We start from the raw sequence: 24,764 nt of genomic DNA, 5'->3' as shown, positions 1-24,764 counted from the left end.
AGCACAGCAACAAAGAAGAGAAAGAAGCGACAGTAAAGCTTGCTTCACTGGAACTGGAAAGGTTGGAAAACCCTGGGCTAAAGTCTTCTTGAAGTCCTCTCCAGCACTGTCTTTGATGACAGTTTTTGTATGTAGCTGTGATTTGAGATGGCTTGGCTTAGACAGGCAAACCTATTCATTCCCTGTGAATGAAGCTCTAAATTTAATATAATGTTAATTTGGGATTAGAGCAATTTTTTGTCTAAAATACACATGTAATAAATAGCCCCAATCTTTTCTACAGAGTCTAATTTGAGAGAGAAAACTACTTCTTTTGATCATGCCTGGGCTACAAATTGTACTTGAACATGGAGTTCCTTAGACAATTTGGGCAGCAGAAGCAGCCTAGCCACAGCAACACACAACTCACTCACAAGCTTACCCTGTTTTTCTGTAGTTTAGATATGTGCACAATTTGCTCTAATTTTTAAGTTTCCTTCTTCCTTTTTTCCTTTTTCTTTTTTCCTTTTTTCAAAAATTGCAGCCTGTAGGATGTACCTCCTAAAGTTCAGTTAGGAGGCAGAATGTTCACACAAAGTACATATTTTAAAACCACTGTGTTCTTAAGAGAAAGAGTACAATAATCAAATGACAAAGTATTCTTGGCCTCCATCTCCCATACCAATACTTAAAGTATTTAAAGTGAAATACAGTTCTAGGTATTGATGTATTGATACAGTGCTACGTATTTAGAGAAATGGAAGAAGAAATGAAAGATAAAGTTAATTGATACATTTTAAGCACTTCTAAACTAAGAACTGTTCTCCATAACTACTTCTATAAACTGTACTGTTTTCTAGAAACAAAAGACAAATTGATTGATTCCCTTAAATAATTAAACACAGCAGGGAAGAAAATCAATTATTAAGAGAATAATTATGCTTGGTATTATCAGGAGAAAAAATCTTTATAGAGAAATAAGTGCAGGTGTATGTGTTTTGCCATCAGTATTAGCTTCTACAATTCCAGTATCCACCAAGATTTGAAATGTGCCTTGGTAGGATTAAGTACACAGTGGGTTTTGTCATATGAATTTTATCTGCACATTTGTCTTAAAAAAACACTACCGCCCCAGCGTATCACAGTTTTGACTTGCTCATTTAGTGAAAAGGACTTAAGACACCACCCTGGGCCTGAAGTGAAACAGGTGAAAACAATCCTGTCCCCTTTCCCCCCCACCTCCAAATGTTCATGGCAGCCTGAAAAATAGAGAAGAGCTATATCCTGTGCTAACTGCACCTTGCACAGTTCTGACCTTCAGATAGATTAAACTACAGCGATGTAAACCTACTATTATATGTTTCTAATTAAAATTTGAGATATGAGACACAACAATTCAGGCATTAAATGTGAGCATCTTGCAGTTGTACACTAGCAACCCTCCACAGTTGTTTCAGAATTCTTTTCTATATCAAATATATCCATTAATGACAATTAGCATTAACTAGCACCTTTATTGTAATCTCAAACAACAGGTTAGACAGTAGAAAAAGAGCTATCTACATTCTCTAAAACTAACTATATTAGAAGGACTCTCAGCCCTCATTTAAGGAAAAGAAAAAAGATTTGCATTTTCAGTATTTTTTCATAGCATGCTTCAATTAGGACAATTCAAGTCTACAGAAGACAAGCAGAGCAAAAATGGTTAAGACAGCTTTAAAAGGCTTACCAGCATGGGCCGAAGTGTTTTATATTTAATATCTAAAAACTCTTGATGTGTGGCAAGAGTCCAGGATAAATGTTGGCCAGTAACTAATTTTGAAGATACATAAGTTATTTTTTTTTTCCTTACAAAACATATTCAGCTGAGAGATTAAGTTTCCTTCTTTCATTAAAGCATTCAGAGAAAGAAAGATTTTTGTATACAGGTATATACTGAATTTTACTCTACATCTTTCAAAAGAGGGAGTGGAGCCAAGTAATGACAGATAAAGGAATATGCAAGAGAAAAATTGGAACATAGACTAAAATAAATTGTTGAAAATTTCAGTGGAGAGAAGTAACATTCTTTTGATCTATAAGGTTACTATATCACCTCAAACACTAAAGATGAAACTATTTACGACCACTTCATTTCACAAAAATCTAACAGCCAAAGGATGATTCATTCTACATGCCATGTTCGACTCCCCAAACACACACCTCTAATTTATATTCAGCAGATTTATGCAAGAAGTTTTTCAGTTATCTGCATAGCATCAGATATTTAAATATATCCAAGAATCAAGAAAATGCTGGAGATAAGACTTGCGTAAAACTAGGTTTATGTAAGGTAGTAATAACAGTAATCATCATCTCCACAGTGAGTGATACAACTCAGATACAGCATAACCATTTAGTGTTCAGAAAAAAATTACAAAGAAATGTGCTATTTTCAAATTGAGAACACCCTATTTTCACTGTCTGAGAAATGCCATAAAACAGGCTTTCCCACTCCCTCTCATTTGGCATAGGAAAGGTGAAACAGGAAGGAAAAAACTGCAGGGGAAGAAAAGAAGAAGGAAAATAAAAGAAAACAAACAGCAATGTACTAACTGGAACAGAAGAACAAAAGCAGGACACAATCTACACAGTACACAGAGTGGTAACTTTGTTTTCTTTCTACAGCTTCCGCTCTCATCGTCTCCTGGCATTTTTTATTCACAAAATACTTCTGAGCATGTATAATTTGCCCATAAATCTCAAAACACAGGAAAGACAAGGTTTCCTACCTATGACTATTCATAACATCTAGAAGCATCACATTTATTAGTTATTTTAGCCATTACTGACACCGCTAGCCCTAACATTCACCTGACATCCAGTCAGAAGTGTAGAAAAACATACAGTTTCAAAGAACACAGTGACAAATTCCAAGTACGCGTGCAACGTCTTAATTTTTCCCTTCTTTCCTAGTAACCTTTTTGCTGCAACATAGTAACGATATTGCCATCTTGAAATAGCAAGGAAACACATTTAAATTCAGAATGTACAGCTACAGCTAGTAATAGGGTACGTGTGTGTATGTGTACATGTGTGTGCACATTCACTTAAATTCACTGCTACTGAGATAGGTGATTCACATCACCTTCCATTAATACATTGCTTCTCAAAGTACACCCTGCCCTACAATTACTAGGGATCACCAGAAGCCATTTTCCCTTCATAGCTTCATAAAGAAACCCGCGTTTTAATACATGGTATTCTCCCCAGCTGAAAGTTTTGAAGTAGCTCCATTTTGGTTTTGAGACTGATCAACCAATGATTTGCTGGACAGGGACCTGATACATTTATTATTTCTGAAGATAACATTGTGCATATAAAATGAGAAATGCTGTTGTAAGATACAAGCGAAGATGCGCATACAATGAAATGTATGAGCGGACAACCAACCAGTGCACAAAGATAGAAGGTTCAAGTCCTGGATAGAAACCCAGCAGCACTCAGAACACTGTGGGCAAGATCAAAGTTTGTCCTTGAGAAGAGGAGCAAAAGTGTCTAAAGGCAAAAACTTGAGACTGCATTTGGAGAGAGTGGCAGTGTATTCTCTGAAGAAAGAGATGGATGACTGCCAGCAGTATCTTCTGTGTTTACTCAAATGCAGGAACTCTTTTCAACTCATCTGGAGCTGACAATGTGGTACATAAGTAAACTCTTCAAGGAGTTCAGTAAGGCCTCCCAAAAAGAACAGGAGAAGTTTGTGGTGGGAAAGGGTTGCATTATCTAGGATTTTACAGATATGAAGAAGTATGTCTTAAAATCTCTCATTTACTAAGGCTTTTTCAAAGTGAGGGGTTAGTTGGTTTTTAACGTCATTTTTGTATCACAGTGGCTGCAGTTTAGCTATTTGTCAAAATTAAGCTTATGAAAACATAAAACTGTTTGAACTCTTGATTATCATCACCTACTTTGCTTTTATACTAAAGCCATTTTTATTTAAATCAAAATGAGCAATGAATTGTTTTACAGAAGTCCTTACCTCCTCTGTGGACTACGGTTCTGGGAGAACTCTGAATCACTATCCTTTGATGCTGGAGAGCCCTTGTAAGTATAAAAAACATCCTCCATTTCAGTAATATAGGTAATTTCATTTGTAAGGTTATCTACAGATGAGTGTCGTGGCTTACGAATCTCATGACGCAGTCTAGGACTCCGCCTTAAAAAAAAGGAACACGAACATCAGACGGTAGGTCAGAACCACTTGTAAAACCTTTTCAAAAGTAACTATCTACCCTATTGAAATCTATGTCCTGAAATCTTCATGAGATGCCAATAGCACTCACTTTGAACAACAGACACATCACTTTAAATAAGCAATTTTTAAATATTGTGTATGATATACATGTCATCGTACACTACCAAGTTCACTACAATAAACTGATTGCTATTTTTCCTCTAAAATGATATGTATTCCTCTTAAAGTTAAAATCATAGGATAATTCAGGTTGGAAGGGACCTATGGAGGTCATCTAGTCCAAATTCTTGCACTCACAGCAGTCTATCCAGACTGTAACATCTTATGATACAAGAATAGTGTGGCAGACAGTGTCAAAGCTTGCCGAAGTTGAGAAGCAATACCCACTGTTGTTCCATCATCATATACATTATCAAAATATTAACAGTTTTTAAATATATATTTATATACTACATAATTCATCTGCTAGGGAACATATAATTAGAAAAGGTAGTGGGCTGGAAGGTGGGGGAAAGGCCGAAACTTGATTTACCAGTTAGGGGTAACAGGAGGTGATCGAGAAGGAAGGCTTTTGGTCTCTAGATGCTCAACAGATAAAGATCTCCTCATAGATGGGTTCCAAACCATCCCACCTATAACTTTTCTGCAGTACTGGCTGTTTACAGACCTGAAGAGAAACAAAAATAAAAACCTGATGTGAATTATTCTGCATAGAAAACTTAAAATAAAATCAAATATGCTTACTAAAGTCAATTTCATACTTCATATTTAACCTTTCATAGCCTTAACGACTGAGAAGGCATCATAGAACCCAGGAGAAGAAAAACACAATACATTTTCTTCATATTAGCTACGTTCTTGATTTAGAAATTCATACAAAAAATTGCAAGTTCTTTATTCCCTTATTTTGCAAATCAAGCTCATTTGCAAATCAAGCACAGTCTAATTATTATATCTAATAAGCCACAATTTTAAATACTGATACTGCTTTTATTAAAGGTGGTAATTTTGTCACCTTAAGCCCGACACATAATAGCCCGATTCTGTAACATTTATTTACATATGATGTCCCCTAATCAAATGGGAATTACATAGAGCTAAGATTAGCAAACTAGGGCAATACTTTTAGGAGTTTAACTCTTAAATATCTGTTCAGATGTTATATAATGGAATGTATACATACCAAGTCACATATTCCAATTCAAGTTGTAGCTATTAAACAATACACTTAAAACAATACTGACACAACCAAATTAGTCATTCTCAGCACTGTGTGAAAGTGTCTTATTTTGCTGGATTTTTTTTTATTTTTTTTAAATAGACTATTTTCGTCAACAGTAGTGGGTCACAGCTATTAATTTTTCTTCCTTTCCAGAAGGAAGCCTCATATGCTCTTAATGTAGCTTATTGTGTCAAGGAATCAGGCAGGATCAGAAGAAAATACTTAAAAATATATATATACATATATCTTCAGTAACCATTGCAACAGTGATACACATTTAAGGGTGAGTCATGAAGACATATTCCTACACTTCTACGAAGTTGCTAGAACAATAATGTAATCTAAGTTACACAGGGGTAACAAGTGTGACTTGGATTAGTTCCAAACATAGGTAATGCTAAGTTTGCCATTGAGAAACACGAATTTGTTGCATCTGAAATGAACAAAGAGCCATCTTAATGCTGTGTGACTGGAAAGCAAGGATTTCCTGAATTCCAGTAGCACTGAAGAAATGAGCTCCTGCTCCTTAAAACTAGTAAGTCATTCAGAAGAGACAGAGGAATCCCACTATCTCTATGAGTTGACCTGAGTGCTAACATGAAGCTCTTCTCTTAAATAAATACATAACAAATCCAATTTTCTCAGCCAACAAGGTCACGCTAAATCTGGGTTCTGTACAAGATTCCTAGATTTTTGCAAAAAATATCCCTGCATTGTACTAATTTTCTTGTTTTATTAGCAAAATATTTTATTCTCCTTTATTCTCCCCCATGTAGAGTCAGGATAGTCCAGTAAACTACATTTCAGTTCTCTTCTGCATACTACACACTAAGGTGTGCAGTTAGAGATGATCTGTTACATATACACAAAAATACAAGGAAATTATTTTAATAAGCATGGTGCAAAGAGAGATGGTGGCTGGAAATTACCTCATTCTGGCTCTGGCAGCTTACAAAACTTGAGGATTTGCACCTCTGCCTCCAAGTTATTCAAAAACTGAGGTTAATATATAAACTGCTGCTGATGTTAAGATGCTTGAGTGCATCTTCCCCTGGCATACAACACTAGCCAGAAAAAGCTGAATAAACAGTTTCATCCAGATAAAATTTAGTATTTATCTGCTTTCTTGAATTCTGTTCTATATCAATGCTCTATACTTTAGCTCATCTCTGTTACATCTGTTCAGTTCTTACCAAAATAGTTGTTTCAACTGCAGTTTAAAACTTGATATTAGGTTCACATGAATAAGATGTTTGGAAGCGGAACACTTAACTTACATTGAATCCTTTGATCTTAAAGGCAGTCTTTCAAGTTAACAACTCCACTTATTACATTTGATCATTTTGATTGACAGATTATTAAAAAGGTTACATAATAGAAAACAAAAGCAGACTTGATATTTGAAAATTTGGATTTTTTTTTTTTTTAAACAGAGAACTTTGTATACAAATATAGCCATAAACATGAACTCTTGATAGTAATGGACTAATCTTCTTTAGAACCCATGGCTATTACCCTTTTTGTACAATTTGATTTGCTCGCATTATTACTGAAATTAAGGCCATGTGCACTCTAATAGCTCTGGCCTGAATCTCAGACTGACAAGAATTCTAGTGGCCAGTCCTACCTTAGATAAAAGCCATGTGTTTAGCAACTATTACTTTTTGAGTAGAAAACAGCAAAACTCTTAATGTTTGTTGAATTAGGATAAGTTGATTTAATAGAGGCTTTTATATTTGATAAAAACTTTAATTACTTGGAAAATTGGCAAATCTCTACATTTCTTTTCATGGTGAATTTACTGATGGAAACCTTAAAGTTGAAGTGTACTCATTAAGCATGCTTACTTCTTGCACAAGGAGAAAGCAGCCTATTTAAGAGATTCAGTAAAGAACTTAATCAGCATATATTATATCCTCATGAAACCAACCAGTTCAGGATTGCATCCAGCTGCCAAGAAGCTATGAGAGAAAAGCTGAAATTATTTTCCACTATCTGCCCAGCTTGAGATATAAATGGGGATTCAATTTCACCAGGAAATTTGCAACTGTTTTCTCTTAAAAAGCCTCACCTTCATAACAAGGACTCTATGACTAGTTCTTACATTAGAATATGAAACACTTAAGGTGACAAATACGTCAACCTATGAGGAAAAAAAAAACCCTTATTATACCCATATTAGCAGTGACTTGCTCAAGCAGCTCAAGACCTGCTTATTAACAAACCTAAGCCAGTAAGTTTAGTACCTGGCTAGCATGAGGTTAACTTTAGGGCTGCCATGTCTCCTACAAAGATAGGTTCTGTAGTAGATGAGACCCATAGCCCTATCATCATCCAAAAGGTGATCTGTGACCTTCACAACAGATTTCAATCAATCAAAAGCCATTAATGACCCTTCATTCCATTTGCAGAAGTTATATAAATGCACAAATTCACAGCATAGACCAGTACCTGAGAAAGTTTCACTGTGAGGATGTAGTCAGAGATCTTTATAGCTTGATACAACCATGTTTGGTAGGAAGGACAGTTTAAAGGATTCCCTTGTGCATATCCCTCCTTACTTATGCATCCGTATTCACACAGAGCCATTTGCTGCCCTTCACTTCTGGCAGTAAAACTGTTCGTTAATCCCTGCTACAATGCTAATTACAAAGGTGACCTGGGTAAAAATAACCTTTTCTGAGAGTTATTTTTAACCCAATTGTGTTTAAGAAAATGGAGGGAAAAAACAGGAAATTCAGTATGTTCTGTTGGCACTGAACTGTGCGCCTGATAAACGTGGTTCAAATATAAGCAAAATATTCTAGGCCTTTCCTGCTAAAACTCTTAATGGGGTAACAATTCACTAACAGCTTAACAGGAGTATTTTAATCATCTATTTGCTGCCTCAGCAAATAAAAACTACACTGGCGGATTTTCCATTTCCAGAAGGAAGCCACATTTGCGTGGTGCATCGCTTATAAGAACAAGCCATCAGAGAGATCTAACATGCAAAGGGAAATGACATTCCCCGTGTCTGGTTCTTGTGACAAGAACCTGACAATGTAAGGGTGGCATCAGAACTAGAACCTCAGCTAGAAAAGCAACCAAAGGCTTACTAGTGGAATTATACAGAATGAAAGAAATTTTTAAAGTTGATCCAAGTCTAGATAGACAATTTTACATAAATCTCTTCCCATGGCATTCCACAGTGCAGGCATAGAGATAAGCTGCTCATCCTCAAGTTTATGGCCATGGGATTTCTCGTCAGAGAAAAGCAACAATTTGTTAGTTACAGAGAAACCACCTTTGCCTCATTAAGTCTCGAGCTGTAAATAATGGGTGGCTGGGATAGAATATGTGGGGAAAATGCTACATATTCTGGCCTTTCGAAAGTCTTCCTTGTGCATTTCCCTTTGGTCACTGCAGAAGACAAGACGTTAGCCTAAAAGGCCTTTTGGTCTGTCCCTGTATGAACTGCCCTATACTTATGCCCAGATATAATAGCCAGTATATAAAGCAGCTATTAACAGAGGTGGAAACTCTGCACAATTATCTTGAAAAAGATATTAAGCTCTACATTACATACTACTGAGGAGCAAGGATGTCCCTTTGGCAAAGTAAGTAGTTACAAAACTCATGTCTTCTACCCTCACCCTAAAGGTGATTGAAGATACCATTAATAACCGCATTAAAACAGACTGAGACTACATTTACAAATGTTACTAGCCTAATATGGTATTGAAGTAAGAGTTACAGCATACAGTGTTTTGCTACTTATGGTCTATTACACAGCAAATAGATTTTTAGAACAGAAGTCATGAAAACCAAAAGCATAACTTAGGGTTTTCATGATTTTTTGCAGGACAGAGGCACATTAACAGCTTCTGAGTTTGTTTACTACAGAGCTGAAATTTCTCAGTTTTACATAGATGTGGATGTTTTTCATGCCTACACTAAACCTTAAACATGCTTTGCATTGTACTGCTTTTTGTTTATAGGAAAAAAAGCAACCCACAGCTCTCATTTGATATTCTGAAGTCTTTTAAGTATCTTGTTTTAAACAAATTAGTTCCTTTATCTTCTAAATGTGTGCTTTTAAAGCTTCTTCCAGTTTAAAATAAGAAAAGAAGAAAAACCTATCTCAAAGAATTCCACATATTTTGTATTAATCAACTTTCCTTTTTACAAGTACCTGTTCACATGAGTCTTCCAATGCAGGTGACTTCTGAGGTGCAACATAACTAGGGTGATGGAAGTCAGAGCCTATTTAAAACCTGATCACAGAATTGCTTTAACAATATATGCTCTGGATGTTTCTGTTACAGCATATAACAGAAAGGATTTCTTCAACTCCAAGTAGCAGCTCTTCAGATGTCAAATATGAGGACATTTCTCAGCAAACATACCGAGAGGTTGCCTTTCTGCAATGGGCTGTAATATTACATAAGGTGACAGTTCCTTGCTCCCACCCATTACTGAGGTTAACCAGGGGGGTGGGGGAGGGAGTATATTTTCTGCTTTTCAGCAAGGTATGAAAATGAACATAAAAGAGGTTATTCAGTGTTTGCTCCTAAAAGGTAGAATGAAGTTACCTCAGAATCTGGGAGACATGATTCAGCTTGTCCTTAAAAATAAGGCTTACAGGTGATATATACAATTTATACAACTCAGCAGACTAATTTAAGTGGAATTCCACCTCTGCCTTAGCTAGGAGAATCTAGAAGGGGCACAATATATGTGAATAAGAGACTGTATGAAGGAGTTGCAGGAGCTCAACTATCTGAACTGATAAAATAATTGCCAGTGTATCGGCCTCACATGAGTGTAAGAATACATTGCAAGAAAGCTATGCTACAAATTCCAGAGGAATAACCCCCTTCAAAGCCGACAGAAGTTGGATAAACAGAATTATTGTAACCAAGTATACTTCCAGGGTCTTTTTAGCTTGATGAGAAACCTTGCTCCCTTTCATGAGGGAGCATACAGCATGCCTTTTTTTCAGTTGAGTAGCTTCCACATGAACTCAGAGACACCCCTGAAAAAGAACATGGAAGCCTGTGTGTCTGTTACAACATGCCACAGTGACAAACAGGTGGTAACAAGAAGGTAACAATTTCCAAAATTGGACAGAGGGAGAAAAGAAAATGACTTTGAAAGTGACTGTTTTGCACCTCTTCCTACATCTTTTGAGAAGATAATTTGCTGAGTGACAGTGACCAAGCTGATGATAAGGACTACACAGTCTGACAAAATTACTGTCACTTCACATATACCTGGGTACCTTTGATGGTAAAGGTTGCAGTCATCTCTGTCTCAGTTAAATCACAAGTTTCATGCTTGTTGCTGGCACATTTAAGACCAAAAACTGCACAATTATGGAGAACATCCTTAACCTGGTGGAAGATTTCACAAAGAACAGTGAAATCCCCCAGTTCTCCCTAGAGATTTCCAAAGACAGCCTACGTAGCCAACTTCCCACTGATAATGCCTCTGAATGAGAAACTACTTGGAAAAAAAAAAATTATCAACTGACTCAATTCAACAATGACAATTTTGTATGCTACAGACTATTGAGAAATTGCCACAGTAAATTTGTAAGAAATCAAATGTTTGGTAAAAACTGGAATGATACTAAACTGGTACATTCTGGAAATGATGTTGCTTTCTTTCCTAAGATGACAAGGGTTATGCAATACCTGTGTCTTCACGTGCATACACACAGTTTTTGAATCTCTTTGCAGATCTGATAGAGAGATAAAGTTCTTCAGGAAATAACATTTCTACAAGCTTTGCAAAAGTAACCTCCTCAATACACTCACTAAAGGGACCCATAAAGGAGCTTATCCTCAAAACACAGATCTGTAAAAAAAAAAAATCACAAGATTAGGTTGCTGTTCATGCAACTACTTGTTTTGAATTGCTTCAGCTACAATCTAGTGCTAGGTGAAAATATAGAAATTCCACCGCAGTAGAAGACACAATATTTTATCCACCTTCTTATTGTTGGATGAACCTAATGGGTTAACTGGCTTCATTTACAAGGAATACTACTCTCTTAGGTGTGAATTTCTGCAGGATTGAAAGAGACTATCAATCAAAGCGACAAGAGAATATCAAAAGCTAGCCAGACACCCAGGAATCACCACAGTCACAGAAACTATTTGAAATAAGACAACATTATTCAAAAGTTGAGCTTTGTCCGAATAGAAGAAAGAGAATCAAAATCTGACAAGTTAAAGCCCAATTAAACAGTTAAGAGAACACACTGCAAAGAAGGGGGGGGGGGGAAGGAAATCAATAAAATACTTTCCCAAAATGCATCAGAATTGAGCAGCTTGTAGTCTGTAGAGTATATGATAATCAAAGGACTAAAAGACACCCAAATCCCCACATTCAGAGAAGATAATGACAGAAGTGTTGTGAGGGTTTTTTTTGTTTGTTTTTTTAAATTCACTGCTTAGAAAGATTTGCATATGTCCCATGACAGAATCTTTCTTTTTGAAGGACACATATTTGTAGCTGAACTGATAGACGAAACAAACAAATCAACATAATGAAAAAAAAAATCACCAGAGTTGAAACTCATCTAGAAAATCTAAAAACCTCTAGGATGAAATAGTTGAACTATTTTAACATAACTTTTCACTTCAATCTATTGATTTAATCTACTCAAGATTTCAGAAAGGCATTTGACAAAGTCCCTGAAGATCGTAAAGAAACTAAGGAGCTAGGGCACAGAAAACTCACTTAGATTACTTGTTCACTTGTGACATAAAACAGAGAGCAGAAATAAATGGCTTAGCTTTATAGTGATGAAACTTCATCAATGAAGTCTCACGAAGATATTGCAGAATCACAGAATGGTTGAGGTTGGAAGGGACTTTCAAAGATTATCTAGTCCAACCCCCCTGCTCAAGCAGGGTCACCTAGAGCACATTGCACAGGACCCTGTCCAGATAGCTTCTGAGTATCTCTAAGGATGGAGACTCCACAACCTCTCTGGGCAACCTCTTCCAGTGCTCTATCACCCTCACAGGAAAAAAGTTCTTCCTCATGTTCAGACATGTTCCTGTGTTTCTGTTTGTGCCCGTTGCCTCCTGTCCTGTCACTGGACACCACTGAGAAGAGTCTGGCCCTGTCCTCTTGACACCCTCCCTTCAGATACCTGTAAACATTGATGCAATCACCCTTTAGTCTTGTGTTCTCCAGGCTGAACAGGCCCAGCTCTCTCAGCCTTTCCTCTGAGGAGAAATGCTCCAGTCCCTTCATCATCTTAGTAGTCTATCACTGGACTCTCTCCAGTAGCTCCATGTCTCTTTTGTATTGGGAAGCCCAGAACTGGGCACAGCACTCCAGGCATGGCCTCACCAGGGCTGGATCACCTCCCTCAACTTGCTGGCAATGTTCTGCCTAATGCAGCCCAGGATATCATTGGCCTTCTTGGCCACAAGGGCACATTGCTGCTGGCTCATGCTTAACTTGGTGTCCACCAGCACTCCCAAGTCCTTCTCTGCAGAGCTGCTTTCCAGCAGGTCAGCCTCCAGCCTTTACTGGTGCATGGGGTTATTCTTCCCTAGGTGCAGGACCCTGCACTTGGCCTTTGTTGAACTTCAGGAGGTTCCTCTCTGCCCAGTTCTCCAGCCTGTCCAGATCTCTCTGAATGGCAGCACAGCCCTCCCTTCTGGGGTATCAGCCACTCCTCCCAGTTTTGTATCGTCAGCAAACTTGCTGAGGGTGCACTCTGTGCCTTCATCCAGGTCACTGATGAAGAAGTTGATTCCTGGGAAACACCGCTAGCTACAGGCCTCCAACTAGACTTCGTGCCACTGATCACAACCCTCTGAGCTCTGCCATTCAGCCAGTTCTCAATCCACCTCACTGTCCACTCATCTCGCCCGTACTTCCTGAGCTTGTCTATGAGGATGTTATGGGAGACAGTGTTAAAAGCCTTGCTGAAGTCAAAGTAGACAACATCCACTGCTCTCCCCTCATCTACCCAGCCAGTCATCCCATCATAGAAGGCTATGACATTGGTATATGCTAGGGGCTCTTCTGTTCAGCATATTCACAAGTCATCTAGAGAAAAGGATGAACAGTAAGGAAGTTTACTGAAGATAATTAAATCACACAGGATGGCAAAAACGAATGCTGATTGTGAAGAAATGCAGGACATTACGATATCAAGTGACTACACAATAAACTGGTTGATGAAATTTCATGAAGTTCGCACCCAATTGGTGCATATTGGAAAGAACAATTCCAACTTCATATAGCAAAATGACAGACTCTGAACTACTGCCTTCAAGGAACTAGATCTTAGATATCATTATGAAACTACCAGCTCAATGACTAGCAGAGGTCAACGAGGGAAATAAAAAGTAGGAAGCCTCATGAAAGTGGTATCTTGAACATTATGGACAGCTCTTTCAGCCACCACCAGGCCCCAGTCATCTGGTCACAAAGTAGAGGTGAACTGGGAAGGTAAAGTCTGACAAGGATGATCAAAAGTATGGAAAAGATTTTTGTATAAGCAAATAAACAGACTAAGTAGTCTTTCTCTTTAAAAAAAATCACTGGGGTAGGATAAGACAGTGCTAAGGGTCACAAATGAATTAAGAAGCAAACGTTCATCTGCCATCACACTCAAGCACCACAGAATCACTGAGGTTGGAAGGGACTTCTGGAGATCATCTAGTCCAACCCCCCTGCTCAAGCAGGGTCACCTAGAGCATATTGCACAGGATTGCATCCAGGTGGGTTTTGAATATCTCCAGAGAAGGAGACTCCACAACCTCTCGGGGCAACCTGGTCCAGTGCTCTGTCACCCTCACAGTGAAAAAGTGTTTCCTCATGTTAAGATGGAATTGTCTGTGTTTCAGTTTGTGCCCGTTGCCTCACGTCGTGTCACTGGGCACCACTGAAAAGAGTCTGGTCCCATCCTCTCGACACCCTCTCTTCAGATACTTGTACACATTGATAAGATCTCCTCTCAGCCTTCTCTTCTCCAAGCTAAACAGGCCCAGCTCTCTGTCTTTCCTCATAAGAGAGATGCTCCAGTCCCCTAATCATCTTTGTAGCCCTTCGCTGGACTTGCTCCAGTAGTGCCACATCCCTCTTGTACTGGGGAGCCCAGCACTGGACGCAGTACTCCAGATGGGGCCTCACCAGGGCTGAGTAGAGGGGGAGAATCACCTCCCTCGACCTGCTGGCAACACTCTTCCTCATGCAGCCCAGGATACCATTGGCCTTCTTGGCCACAAGGGCACATTGCTGCTGGCTCATGCTTAACTTGGTGTCCACCAGCACTCCCAGGTCCTTCTCTGCAGAGCTGCTTTCCAGCAGGTCAACCCCCAACCTGTACTGGTGCATGGGGTTATTCCTCCCCAGGTGCAGGACCCTGAACTTGCCTTTGTTGAACTTCATGAGGTTCCTCTCCGCCCAGTTCTCCAGCCTGTCCAGGTCTCTCTGAATGGCAGCACAGCCCTCTGGCGTGTCAGCCACTCCTCCCAGTTTTGTATCGTCAGCAAACTTGCTGAGGGTGCACTCTGTGCCTTCATCCAGGTCATTGATGAAGAAGTTGAACAAGACTGGACCCAGGACTGACCCCTGGGGGACACCGCTAGCTACAGGCCTCCAACTGGACTCTGTGCCGCTGATCACAACTCTCTGAGCTCTGCCATTCAGCCAGTTCTCAATCCACCTCACTGTCCACTCATCCAGCCCACACTTCCTGAGCTTGTCTATGAGGATGTTATGGGAGACAGTGTCAAAAGCCTTGCTGAAGTCTAGGTAGACAACATCCACTGCTCTCCCCTCATCTCCCCAGCCAGTCATTCCATCACAGAAGGCTATCAGATTGGTTAGGCATGATTTCCCCTTGGTGAAGCCATGCTGACTACTCCTGATCACCTTCTTCTCCTCCACATGCTCCTCCACATGCTTGGAGATGGCCTCCAGGATGAGCTGCTCCATCACCTTTCCAGGGATGGAGGTGAGGCTGAGTGGCCTGTAGTTGCCTGGGTCCTCCTCCTTGCCCTTTTTGAAGACTGGTGTGACATTGGCTTTCTTCTAGTCTTCAGGCACCTCTCCTGTTCTCCATGACCTTTCAAAGATGATGGAGAATGGCTTAGCAATGACATCCGCCAGCTCCCTCAGCACTCGTGGGTGCATCCCATCAGGGCCCATGGATTTGTGGGTGTCAAGTTTGCTTAAATGATCTCTAACCCACTCCTCCTCCACCAAGGGAAAGTCTTCCTTTCTCCAGACTTTCTCTCTTGCCTCCAGGGTCTGGGGTTCCTGAGGGCTGGCCTCAGCAGTGACGACTGAAGCAAAGAAGGCATTCAGGAACTCTGCCTTCTCTGCATCCTTCGTCACCAGGGCACCCACCCCATTCAGCAGCAGGCCCACATTTTCCTTAGTCTTCCTCTTGCTGCTGATGTATTTGAAGAAGCCCTTCTTGTTGTCCTTGATATCCCTTGCCAGATTTAATTCCAAACGGGCCTTAGCCTTCCTCGTCACATCCCTGCATACTCTGACAGCGTTTCTATATTCCTCCCAAGTGGCCTGTCCCCCTTTCCACTTTCTATATACTTCCTCCTTCTGGTTGAGTTTTGCCAGGAGCTCCTTGCTTATCCATGTAGGTCTCCTGCCCCCTTTGCTTGACTTCCTACTCATAGGGATGCACCGCTCTTGAGCCTGGAGGAGGTGATGTCTGAATATTAACCAGCTCTCTTGAATGCCCCTTCCTTCTAGGGCCCTAACCCATGGGATTCCTCCAAGTAGGTCCCTGAAGAGGCCAAAGTTTGCTCTCCTCAAGTCCAGGGTTGCGATCCTACTTAGTGCCCTGCTGCCTCCTCGCAGGATCCTCAACTCCGCCATCTCATGGTCACTGCAGCCAAGGCTGCCCCCGACCTTCACATCTTCAGCCAGTCCTTCTTTGTTTGTTAGTATGAGGTCCAGCAGCACACCTCTCCTTGTTGGCTCCTCCACCACCTGTGTCAAGAAGTTGTCACCAATGCTCTGCAGGAACCTCCAGGACTGTTTGTGCCTAGCTGTGTTGTCTTTCCAGCAGAAGGAAGCTTCAGAGATCAGAAATTAATCAAAGGTCGTCTATAATGTATAGTTATAAAGTTGCAAAAGCTTCTTGCCACAAGATACTGTATATGTTCAAAGTTACATGGAATCATGACTATTTAGCAATATTCATAAAAAAAAAAAATCCAAAGACACCACCTCTGGCTCAGGAAGTCCTTGAGTCATAAGCAACTGGAGAATGGAAAGCATTCTATGGAAGCAAGCTTCACTTGCTTGCCTTGTTCTAACACGCCTCCCTAGGCATTTACTCCTGACCTGGAGACAGGATGTTGGGACAGACAGACCTTTGGTCTGGCACAAAATAGTTCATATTCTTATAGCCAATAAGTTGTCACCTTTTGCACCTTCTCAAATAGAATCAGAGGTAGCTCAACCATCTTGTTCATTGATTTTCAGAAGTTCTTGCCCAACTTGGGCAATGCTGTGCCCTAAAGTCATTTCATTATCTTAAGAACCTGAAAACAGCTCCAGGACCCTGCACTTTCTCTCCCACATCAGATGCAAATTTCTTCAAACTTGTTATAAGGAGTTTGAAACCGAACCATTTCCTCAATATGAGAAATACATACAAGATATATTATTGAATCCTCAGAGACTACAGTTTTAAAGTAATATTAAAAAAAAATTGTCCTTTTTTGACAGCTATCAGAGCAAATGGAGGGGGAATCCAATACTTTCTATGGTGTTTAGGATAGTGAGATAAATTTTATTACTTAAAGCTAATAGATATTCAAAAGTTGGAAGTAGTGAAAAGTAACTGGTAGAAACCACCCCACTGTGCTAGAAATCTAAACACCAATTAGAGTCCATTTTAACTCAAAAAAAGGTTGTCCTTTAGATATGCATCAGGCATCCTTTGAAGCTGAAACCAATACTTTCATAAACCTCATACATCACACTGATGTTAACTGTAAAAGCATTGGGATGGGCAGGTTATAGTAAGTGACATAATCTTACCCATCTCAGTGAAATTGCATGTCCTAGCTCACCTAACCTGCAAGCTTGGATAATTCTAGTATGAACTATTTCAGCTACACTGCTAAAAGCGGTATTCAATTCTGCATATGAAAGACAGTTATGTTAGTCAACACAATTTGCAGTCCTTATAGTGACTGCAACACAGATAATGAATGTTAACAGCACCTAAAAATCTATACGGTGTTCCAGAACTTGCACGGGACCGATTTTTTTCGCCTACCAACCATTCATTAGTGACATGTATCATGCACTCCAGAAATTCCTAGCACTTTGAGTACGCAAGAATAAGCGGCAAGACAAGTCTGTTCTGCAAGTTCTTATTGCTCATTAGCTACATGACATTTTTACTTTCTAGTGTTCCTCAAACTGAAACAGTGAGTTGAAACAATATCATTAGAACATACCTGTATTCAAATAAATTCTTAGGAAATTATAAAAAAAAGTTTAATTGTATTGACACCATGTTGCAGAAACTGAAACCAAAGTTACATAACTTGTCCAGCAGTTTACCTGAAGTCTGTGACATGGCTGTGAGCAGAACTGAACTCCACAAATGTACCCCAACTTTAGGTATCAGTGACATGAATTCCCCCACCCCACCCTCATTAAAATGCAAAATATGCTTTCCCACAATACTTACTTTGCTGGGTTTCTAGAACCCAGGGTCCAATAGTGTGACAATATCTTTTTTTCACGAGGTAGTGACTTCTTTGCCTGAAAAAACGTGTGATGCTCTACACAAGACTTCCACAGATTTTTGCATGCTCTGTAATTTAACAAGTTGAAGGCAACAATATGCTCTCTGGATTCATTCTGTAATGGTAAGAAATACTATGTTTCAATATATACAAGAAGATCAAACATAACAAACAAGCTGATAAAACTATTGTGTAAACAATAAAATTACTTTTAGCCATAAATAGTCAAACTGCATTTAGGAAAAAGCATATAGTCGATTTTAAGCAAATACTGGAGACGTCCAAAATATTTCTTTCACTGCTGTGTGACTATATGAAATTGTAAATTCCAAAATGCATATTTTAAACATTTGAGTAACACTGGAAAAATAAATTTCTTTCAATGTTACTTTAATGAAAATACTTAATTCTAGTATGTAAAAGGTTTTGAATAAACATGCATAACATTAAACAGCTAAACATGGTTTCAGGTTTCTAGTCAGCTCTTGACCTCCTATGACAAAGGTAAATCTTTTAAGCATTTTATTAATGGTGCTACATATAAAGGACCCCCCCCCCAAAAAAAAAAAAACCCAACCCACTGAATTCAAATACTTCATGTACGGCTTTAATTTAATAACCTTGTTTCAAAACATTCCAAGAGCTATAGCATGCAAAAAATCTGCTTGACAGTCTTTTAGAAGATAAAGATGTTAACAGTGATCCATTTTAGGGAAAAGAAAGTAAATTAACTGTGATAGACAGGAGGCACTGCTACCGCTTTTTAAATCTAATCCTACTGTTATGCCTTGGTACAAATACAACTTGCAACCTCAGTGTTAAAGTGCCAATGAAACACAGGTGCAACACAGTTGTACCATCCATATTTATTCCCTGGCCAAGTGTATTGCTTGTTGTGCTATTTTCTGGTCCCAGTACTCAAGAGTTTTGCAGAAGATAAAGCTTTGGCCAGCCAACCCAAAATCTTATTAAAACAAACAAAGCAGAAAGAAAAATAATGCAAGGAGGACAAAAGTACATGTGACAAAGGAAAATAATGCGAGACTCAAGTTAACTGCTATCACAGCTCAGCACTTCAGTGAAAAAAAAAGTTTGTGATGTCATCACGCAGCTTTTTCAGTTTTTTTGTCTGAATTATGACTGGATTTTGATGTCTTAACATATAACTAGGCAGGCAATCATGCCACTAAAGCTCCCTCTTTTCAGCTCATTCTTTGGAGAAAGTCATGATTTGGGTTGTCACACCTTTTTAAAGGACACAAAAAGACCTAATAAAACTATTTATTGTACAGTCCAACAATAGAGGTCCCACTTGGATACCACTGTGATTTCTAGTTGCACTGTCCTTTCGTTTGTTCACAGCAATACCCCCCTTTGGAAATAACTACAGACCATTTTGGTTGGAAAAAAAAAAAAAATCTTATTTTCCTTGTACTCTTTTTCTTTCTATGCAACTTTCTGCAGATGCCACGTATCAGAGATCAACGCCACATTCTGCAAATCATTTTATAACAGTTCAATGGCTTTAGCAATAGATTTCCTATTTTTGAAAACCAAAGAAAATTACAAAAGAAAGATAAAAAGGATTTGCCCCTTTTTTCTATACAGACATTGCAAAATGTTTAACTAATTACAATTTCTCAGGCATGATTCGTCTTTGGCAGTTAACCCTAGCTACTTTTAATTAGAGAGCTTGTATAAAGTAAAGTGCACAGGCATCGTAAAATTTTAACTCAGTTTTTTTTTTTGCAACATATAAAAGCATAAAGCATGTAAAGATTTAATAGCAAATGGCATTTCTTAGGTACTCTGAGGGCTGAATACTACTCAATGTTTTACACTTCTCCAGAAGACAAATGAAAGGAAACACTTTAATACCTTTGTCCTATTGAAATACTGGTCTTTTAACTCCATCTCTAGACATAAGAATTAGTTTATCTGAACATCTCAATTATACTGAAAATCCATCAGGTAAATATAAGGAATTAAGTTTACCTAATATTTCCTTTTAAAATTTAGGTTTGACTATAGTAACGAATTTTACTTTCAAAGTCATAAATGAATTCTTCGCAACTGTTGTCACAAAACTTTCTTAAAAGCTAAGTGTGCTAAAAGTTTAAATACGGACTTATGCTAGGATAAATATTTCCAGAAGTTTCAGAAAAGTCTAATCAATTTTTAAATTAACAGAAGATTTTGCTCACAAAACCTTTTTGCTCACTAACAGGCCACCTTGTAAGCCAGACTATTAAATCTATGCACAGTTTTAAAGTTGAAGAGAATTCCAGTGAGATCCAAGAATCTGGTGTCTATCATCCTTTTCAGACCAAGTTCCAAAAGCACTGAATTTTAATTATTATCAAGAAATGAGGATTAGAGAGTTTGTGGCCACTGAGGTAAAGGAAACAAATCTAACAAGTGGCTAAAGCGAGTGTCTTGCTATTTTAGCCCATATTCAACATCAGGGAAAAACTTACATCACAGACATGCCTATTCCATTTACAGAGAATTTGAAAGTGCTTACAGCATAGCAAGTATTATATTTTATTATGCAGAAACAGGTGTTTAAGCATTACATAACCACAATCAATATCAAGTTCCATTTTTGGAAGCTTTAAAACATTGCTTGTAAGCCAGCATAGCTTCTATTCCTACCTTAAATCTTACACCTTTCATTCAGGCTAGGTACCAGGAGCTTTCAGAACATTAGACATTCACCAATACATCTGTCTCCCTTGTGTAGCTCTTCAGTAGAAACACAAACACTACATACTCTCTATTAAATATGCCAATTAGTAGACTGGGGCAGGGGGTGAGTAACAGAGGAGGTGAGTAGTGAAGAGATGAGGGTTGGCCAGGTAAGTTAACTGTCCAGAAGAATGGCACAAAGAAAGAATAATGAAGAATAAGAGAAATCAGTAGAATAAAATCAACAAAACACAGCATGTCCCAGAGGACAGCACATTCACGGCCTTTGATAACTTTCTGTAGATTTTGAAAAGAAATCAAATCTACATATCATGACAGACAAAGCCTTGAAACATTATAGTACTACTGCTACCTTTAATAAAACCTTACCTACTAATCCGTGCTGTCTGCTCTGCTTTCCCCATATTCTTCTACCTTGCTCACTTTCAGTCTCATTTATCTATTTCCTTCTGCACTCCCAAGTGAAAGTCTGATAAACCCCAAGACTGACATGACCTCAGTCATCTGCCCTCAAACCTCACTCGAGTGGCCCACGGTTCTGAAGAAAGCCCAGAGTAGTTCAGCTATCCCCTCACTGCCATTGCATTGCAACAGCAGGCTGCTCAAAGCAACACCATGAAAACACTGCAAGCATGCAGATTTGCTGCCCTAGATTTCAAGCAAAGGGGGATAACCGACAAGGAGGAATATATCTAGAGATTTAATAGTGCACCCAGTCCACTTTTTCATATCTACTGAGAAACAGTAAAAAGGTCATGCTGCCGGCCTTATTTTTCCTAAAGTTCTGGAGTTCTTTAAGCATGATGCTGTGTGCAATACCGTGACCTTAGTACATTATGAAATAAAAAAATGACAACTTAAGAGGAGGTTAGTTAAAAAAAAAAAAAGAGGACAGTTCAAAGCCTTTGACACAAATTTAATTGAGCAAACTAAGGATCCTGCCCTTTTCAAAGATGCATCACCTCTCCAGAAAGAGAAATTCGATTTTTGACAGCAATAAAGTCTTTAAGCATGAATACAAATATTTCAAGAGATCTTATAGTTATATACTGATACTTCATTCCTTCATATTCCAAAAAACTGTAAATATACTCATTTATTTTATTTTTCACTGTTACTAATCATTCTCTCTGTTGAAATCCTGTTCCTGTGTTTATTCTCACAGACACTTTGGAAGTTGCCATTCATAAGCATGCCAATACTTGTATATATGAACAAAGATATTCAGAATTTAATAAGACTACTTATCACTGATTTTTTTTTAATCCTCAAATGTGAGACAATATTGCGTGACCAATTACACGCACAAGCTAGTAAAATGAACTGTTTGCCAGCCACTCATTTCTTCATACAGTGAAATACATTTGAACAGACTGAGATAAGCTTACATATAAACAATATATTCAGAAATAGAAAAGTACAGCTTTCAAAAAACTTCAGACCTGTCTCTGGTAGGTTTTGTTACTCTCTCTCTCAAAAGAGAAAATAGCTTAATTTGTGCACCTTATTTGTGTCCAAACACTAACAGTATCTTTGTCTATTATTTTGTTTACATAGGAGCCCTGAAAACAAAAAATGTGTACATATCCCACAAAGCCCTGGCAATCTGTTGTTCAGGAGGGCTCTAATCTGTGGGTCCAGAGGTTCTCTTGTGAGCCAGCTCCTGGCAATAATGATCGGCCAGATTCCATAAGTTTTATTACAATGAAGTTGAGATTTACCTTTCATTATATATTTGAATTCTGTCCTCCACTGAATTAAGATGTACTTAGGCCATCTTTACTAGCCACTGATTTCCATATTGTCTTTCATGTCATGATTATTCCCTTTCCTTCCTCAAAAGATGGCTTATCTATTCATATTTTAGCAGCAAACACAGTAACCGTAACCAAGATTTTTTGCTTCATTTTTTTTTCTATAAAATAGCCTAGTATTATTACTGTTTTGCAAAAAGCACACAGAATTATGAAGAGGACTCTAAGCAGCAAAAGGGAATTTTACATCAGTTGTCTCAACTATCTTCAGCTTATTTTGCCAACATTGAAAGTGATCCATACTACACGCTGCAGGAGATGCACCGCCCCCTCTTCAGTCACCTCTTTCAGCTGCAGAGTTCTCTTCTCCAGTGACCTTGACCTTCCTTTCTCCCAAAACTCTGAGCCCCACAAGCAGGTGCAACCTCACAAAATCCTTCTAGACAGGCCCAGCAGCTATTCAGCCGATTCACTGCACTGAAGCACTCTACAGGGCAGCTGACATGCAGACACCGCAACAAAGAAAAGGGTAGCAGAGGCTGGCAGGCAAAGGGAAAAATGCCAGGTTACTAAACACCAGAGAAGGCACGAAGATCTGCCTATCCTCCAAATCTGTAAAGGAAAAGAAACCTGAATGGGAAGGATGCAGTTCAGCAGACTGATGGTGAAAGGATTCCATAATGTAAAGGAAAAGAAAGTGGAAACAGAGTGAGCACAGAATGACCACAATAGTGAAGGCAAGATAACACAACAGAGCACCTATAGGGCCTGCCTTTTGTCATCTTAATCGTTAAGGCCAGCATTTCTCCCAGGGTTCCTTTTATCATAGGCCAAAAATTCAAACATGACCACTTGAGGAAAACAAAGTAAAATGACTACTTACATGTTTTTGCCGTTGTTGTATAAAAAACTTTTTCCTTTTAAAGGAAATTTTTAATATGTTCACCCTAAAAGAAAGAAAGAGACAATGAAATACTAAGCAATTGGACAGAGGGAGAAAGCAATGAAAAATAATACTGAGTACAGTAAGCCTAAAAGATTGTAGCTGTTGAATATTCCATAAAGTAACACAACCATCACTTGTGTTTTGAGTGGTAAACAGATGTCAAGGAACACACAAAGCAAAAAGTTTAGATAAGAAGGAAAGGTCTTTTGAAAATTAAACTTTTTTCCTCATGTACACTTTAAATAGTTCACATAGCAATTCTCACCCACCAAATCCATACTTGCAGCAGAAACTTGAGGACATCCTTTACCAGCTATACAAACATTAAATATTCCAAGTTTGTATAACTTAAGAATCATATCACAACTGGGACTAAAAAAACCCCAAAATTTAAGACACTAATGACATCACAAAAGTTGGTCATACCGTAACTAAAAATTCCCACAACACAATAGCCATCAGAATGTGAAAAATAAGGTACTTGTAACTAAATAAACACTAAGTAATATATTTGTAGAAGGACAAAAATTGTAAGAATAAGTGTTAATATATTTTTTGCTCCAATTATTAACATTGCTACATAATTTACATAGTATTTTTATACAAAATTGAGCACCTCTTCTAGATATACATGGTACAAATAATGATTTTCTAGGTAAGGATTACGGGTGGAATTGGTGCTTAACCACTTTTCAATTATTTGCTTATCAGTTTTTCAAAAACAAAACATACTTGGACCAAAATTTCCTATAGGGGTGCCCAGGCACCTCCCTACAGCAAAACAAAAGATTTGTCTACTACCTAATTTTCCTGGGTACATAAAATACTTGAATACTTCAAACACTTCAATAATTAAGAGCTTACACATTTCAGAAAGAAATCTGTGATCAGCTAAGGAATGTTCTGCAAACATATGCATGCCTTAGGAAAGCTAAAGTCTGATCAAGTCATATGTTTCTGAAAAACCCCACCTGCACACAATGAAAGGTTTTTGAAGGTTGCTGCTAAAAGTCTCAGAACATTCGCTTCCACTGAGAATGTCCCAGTACCTTAGATCTCACCAGGGACAAACTACATAGGAGATCATCTTGGTTCTTACCACAGTTTTTACACTGCTCTCAGCAAGTGTGGCACTGGCATATCATTCATCCCTACTTCCTATGAGAAA

At 38.5% G+C, this 24,764-nt stretch overlaps 1 protein-coding gene across 1 annotated transcript in view; it reads right to left on the bottom strand.

Moving 5' to 3' along the window:
* The window catches only part of PTPN3 (protein tyrosine phosphatase non-receptor type 3), a 190,649-nt gene that overhangs the window by 46,247 nt on the left and 119,638 nt on the right, over nucleotides 1-24,764 (bottom strand). Inside the window, exons 11-14 of the mRNA XM_013952828.2 lie at nucleotides 23,534-23,597; nucleotides 18,130-18,302; nucleotides 4,746-4,880; nucleotides 3,998-4,174 (exon numbers count right to left, since the gene is read on the bottom strand). Coding sequence (XP_013808282.2) covers nucleotides 3,998-4,174; nucleotides 4,746-4,880; nucleotides 18,130-18,302; nucleotides 23,534-23,597 — 549 coding nt within the window. The remainder of the gene's footprint in view (nucleotides 1-3,997; nucleotides 4,175-4,745; nucleotides 4,881-18,129; nucleotides 18,303-23,533; nucleotides 23,598-24,764) is intronic.

The sequence above is a fragment of the Apteryx mantelli genome, chromosome 2, assembly GCF_036417845.1.
Source record: "Apteryx mantelli isolate bAptMan1 chromosome 2, bAptMan1.hap1, whole genome shotgun sequence".
Classification (NCBI taxonomy): Eukaryota; Metazoa; Chordata; class Aves; order Apterygiformes; family Apterygidae; genus Apteryx; species Apteryx mantelli.
The sequence above is the reverse complement of the archived record's forward strand: the minus strand, read 5'-3'. Positions and strand labels throughout refer to the sequence as shown.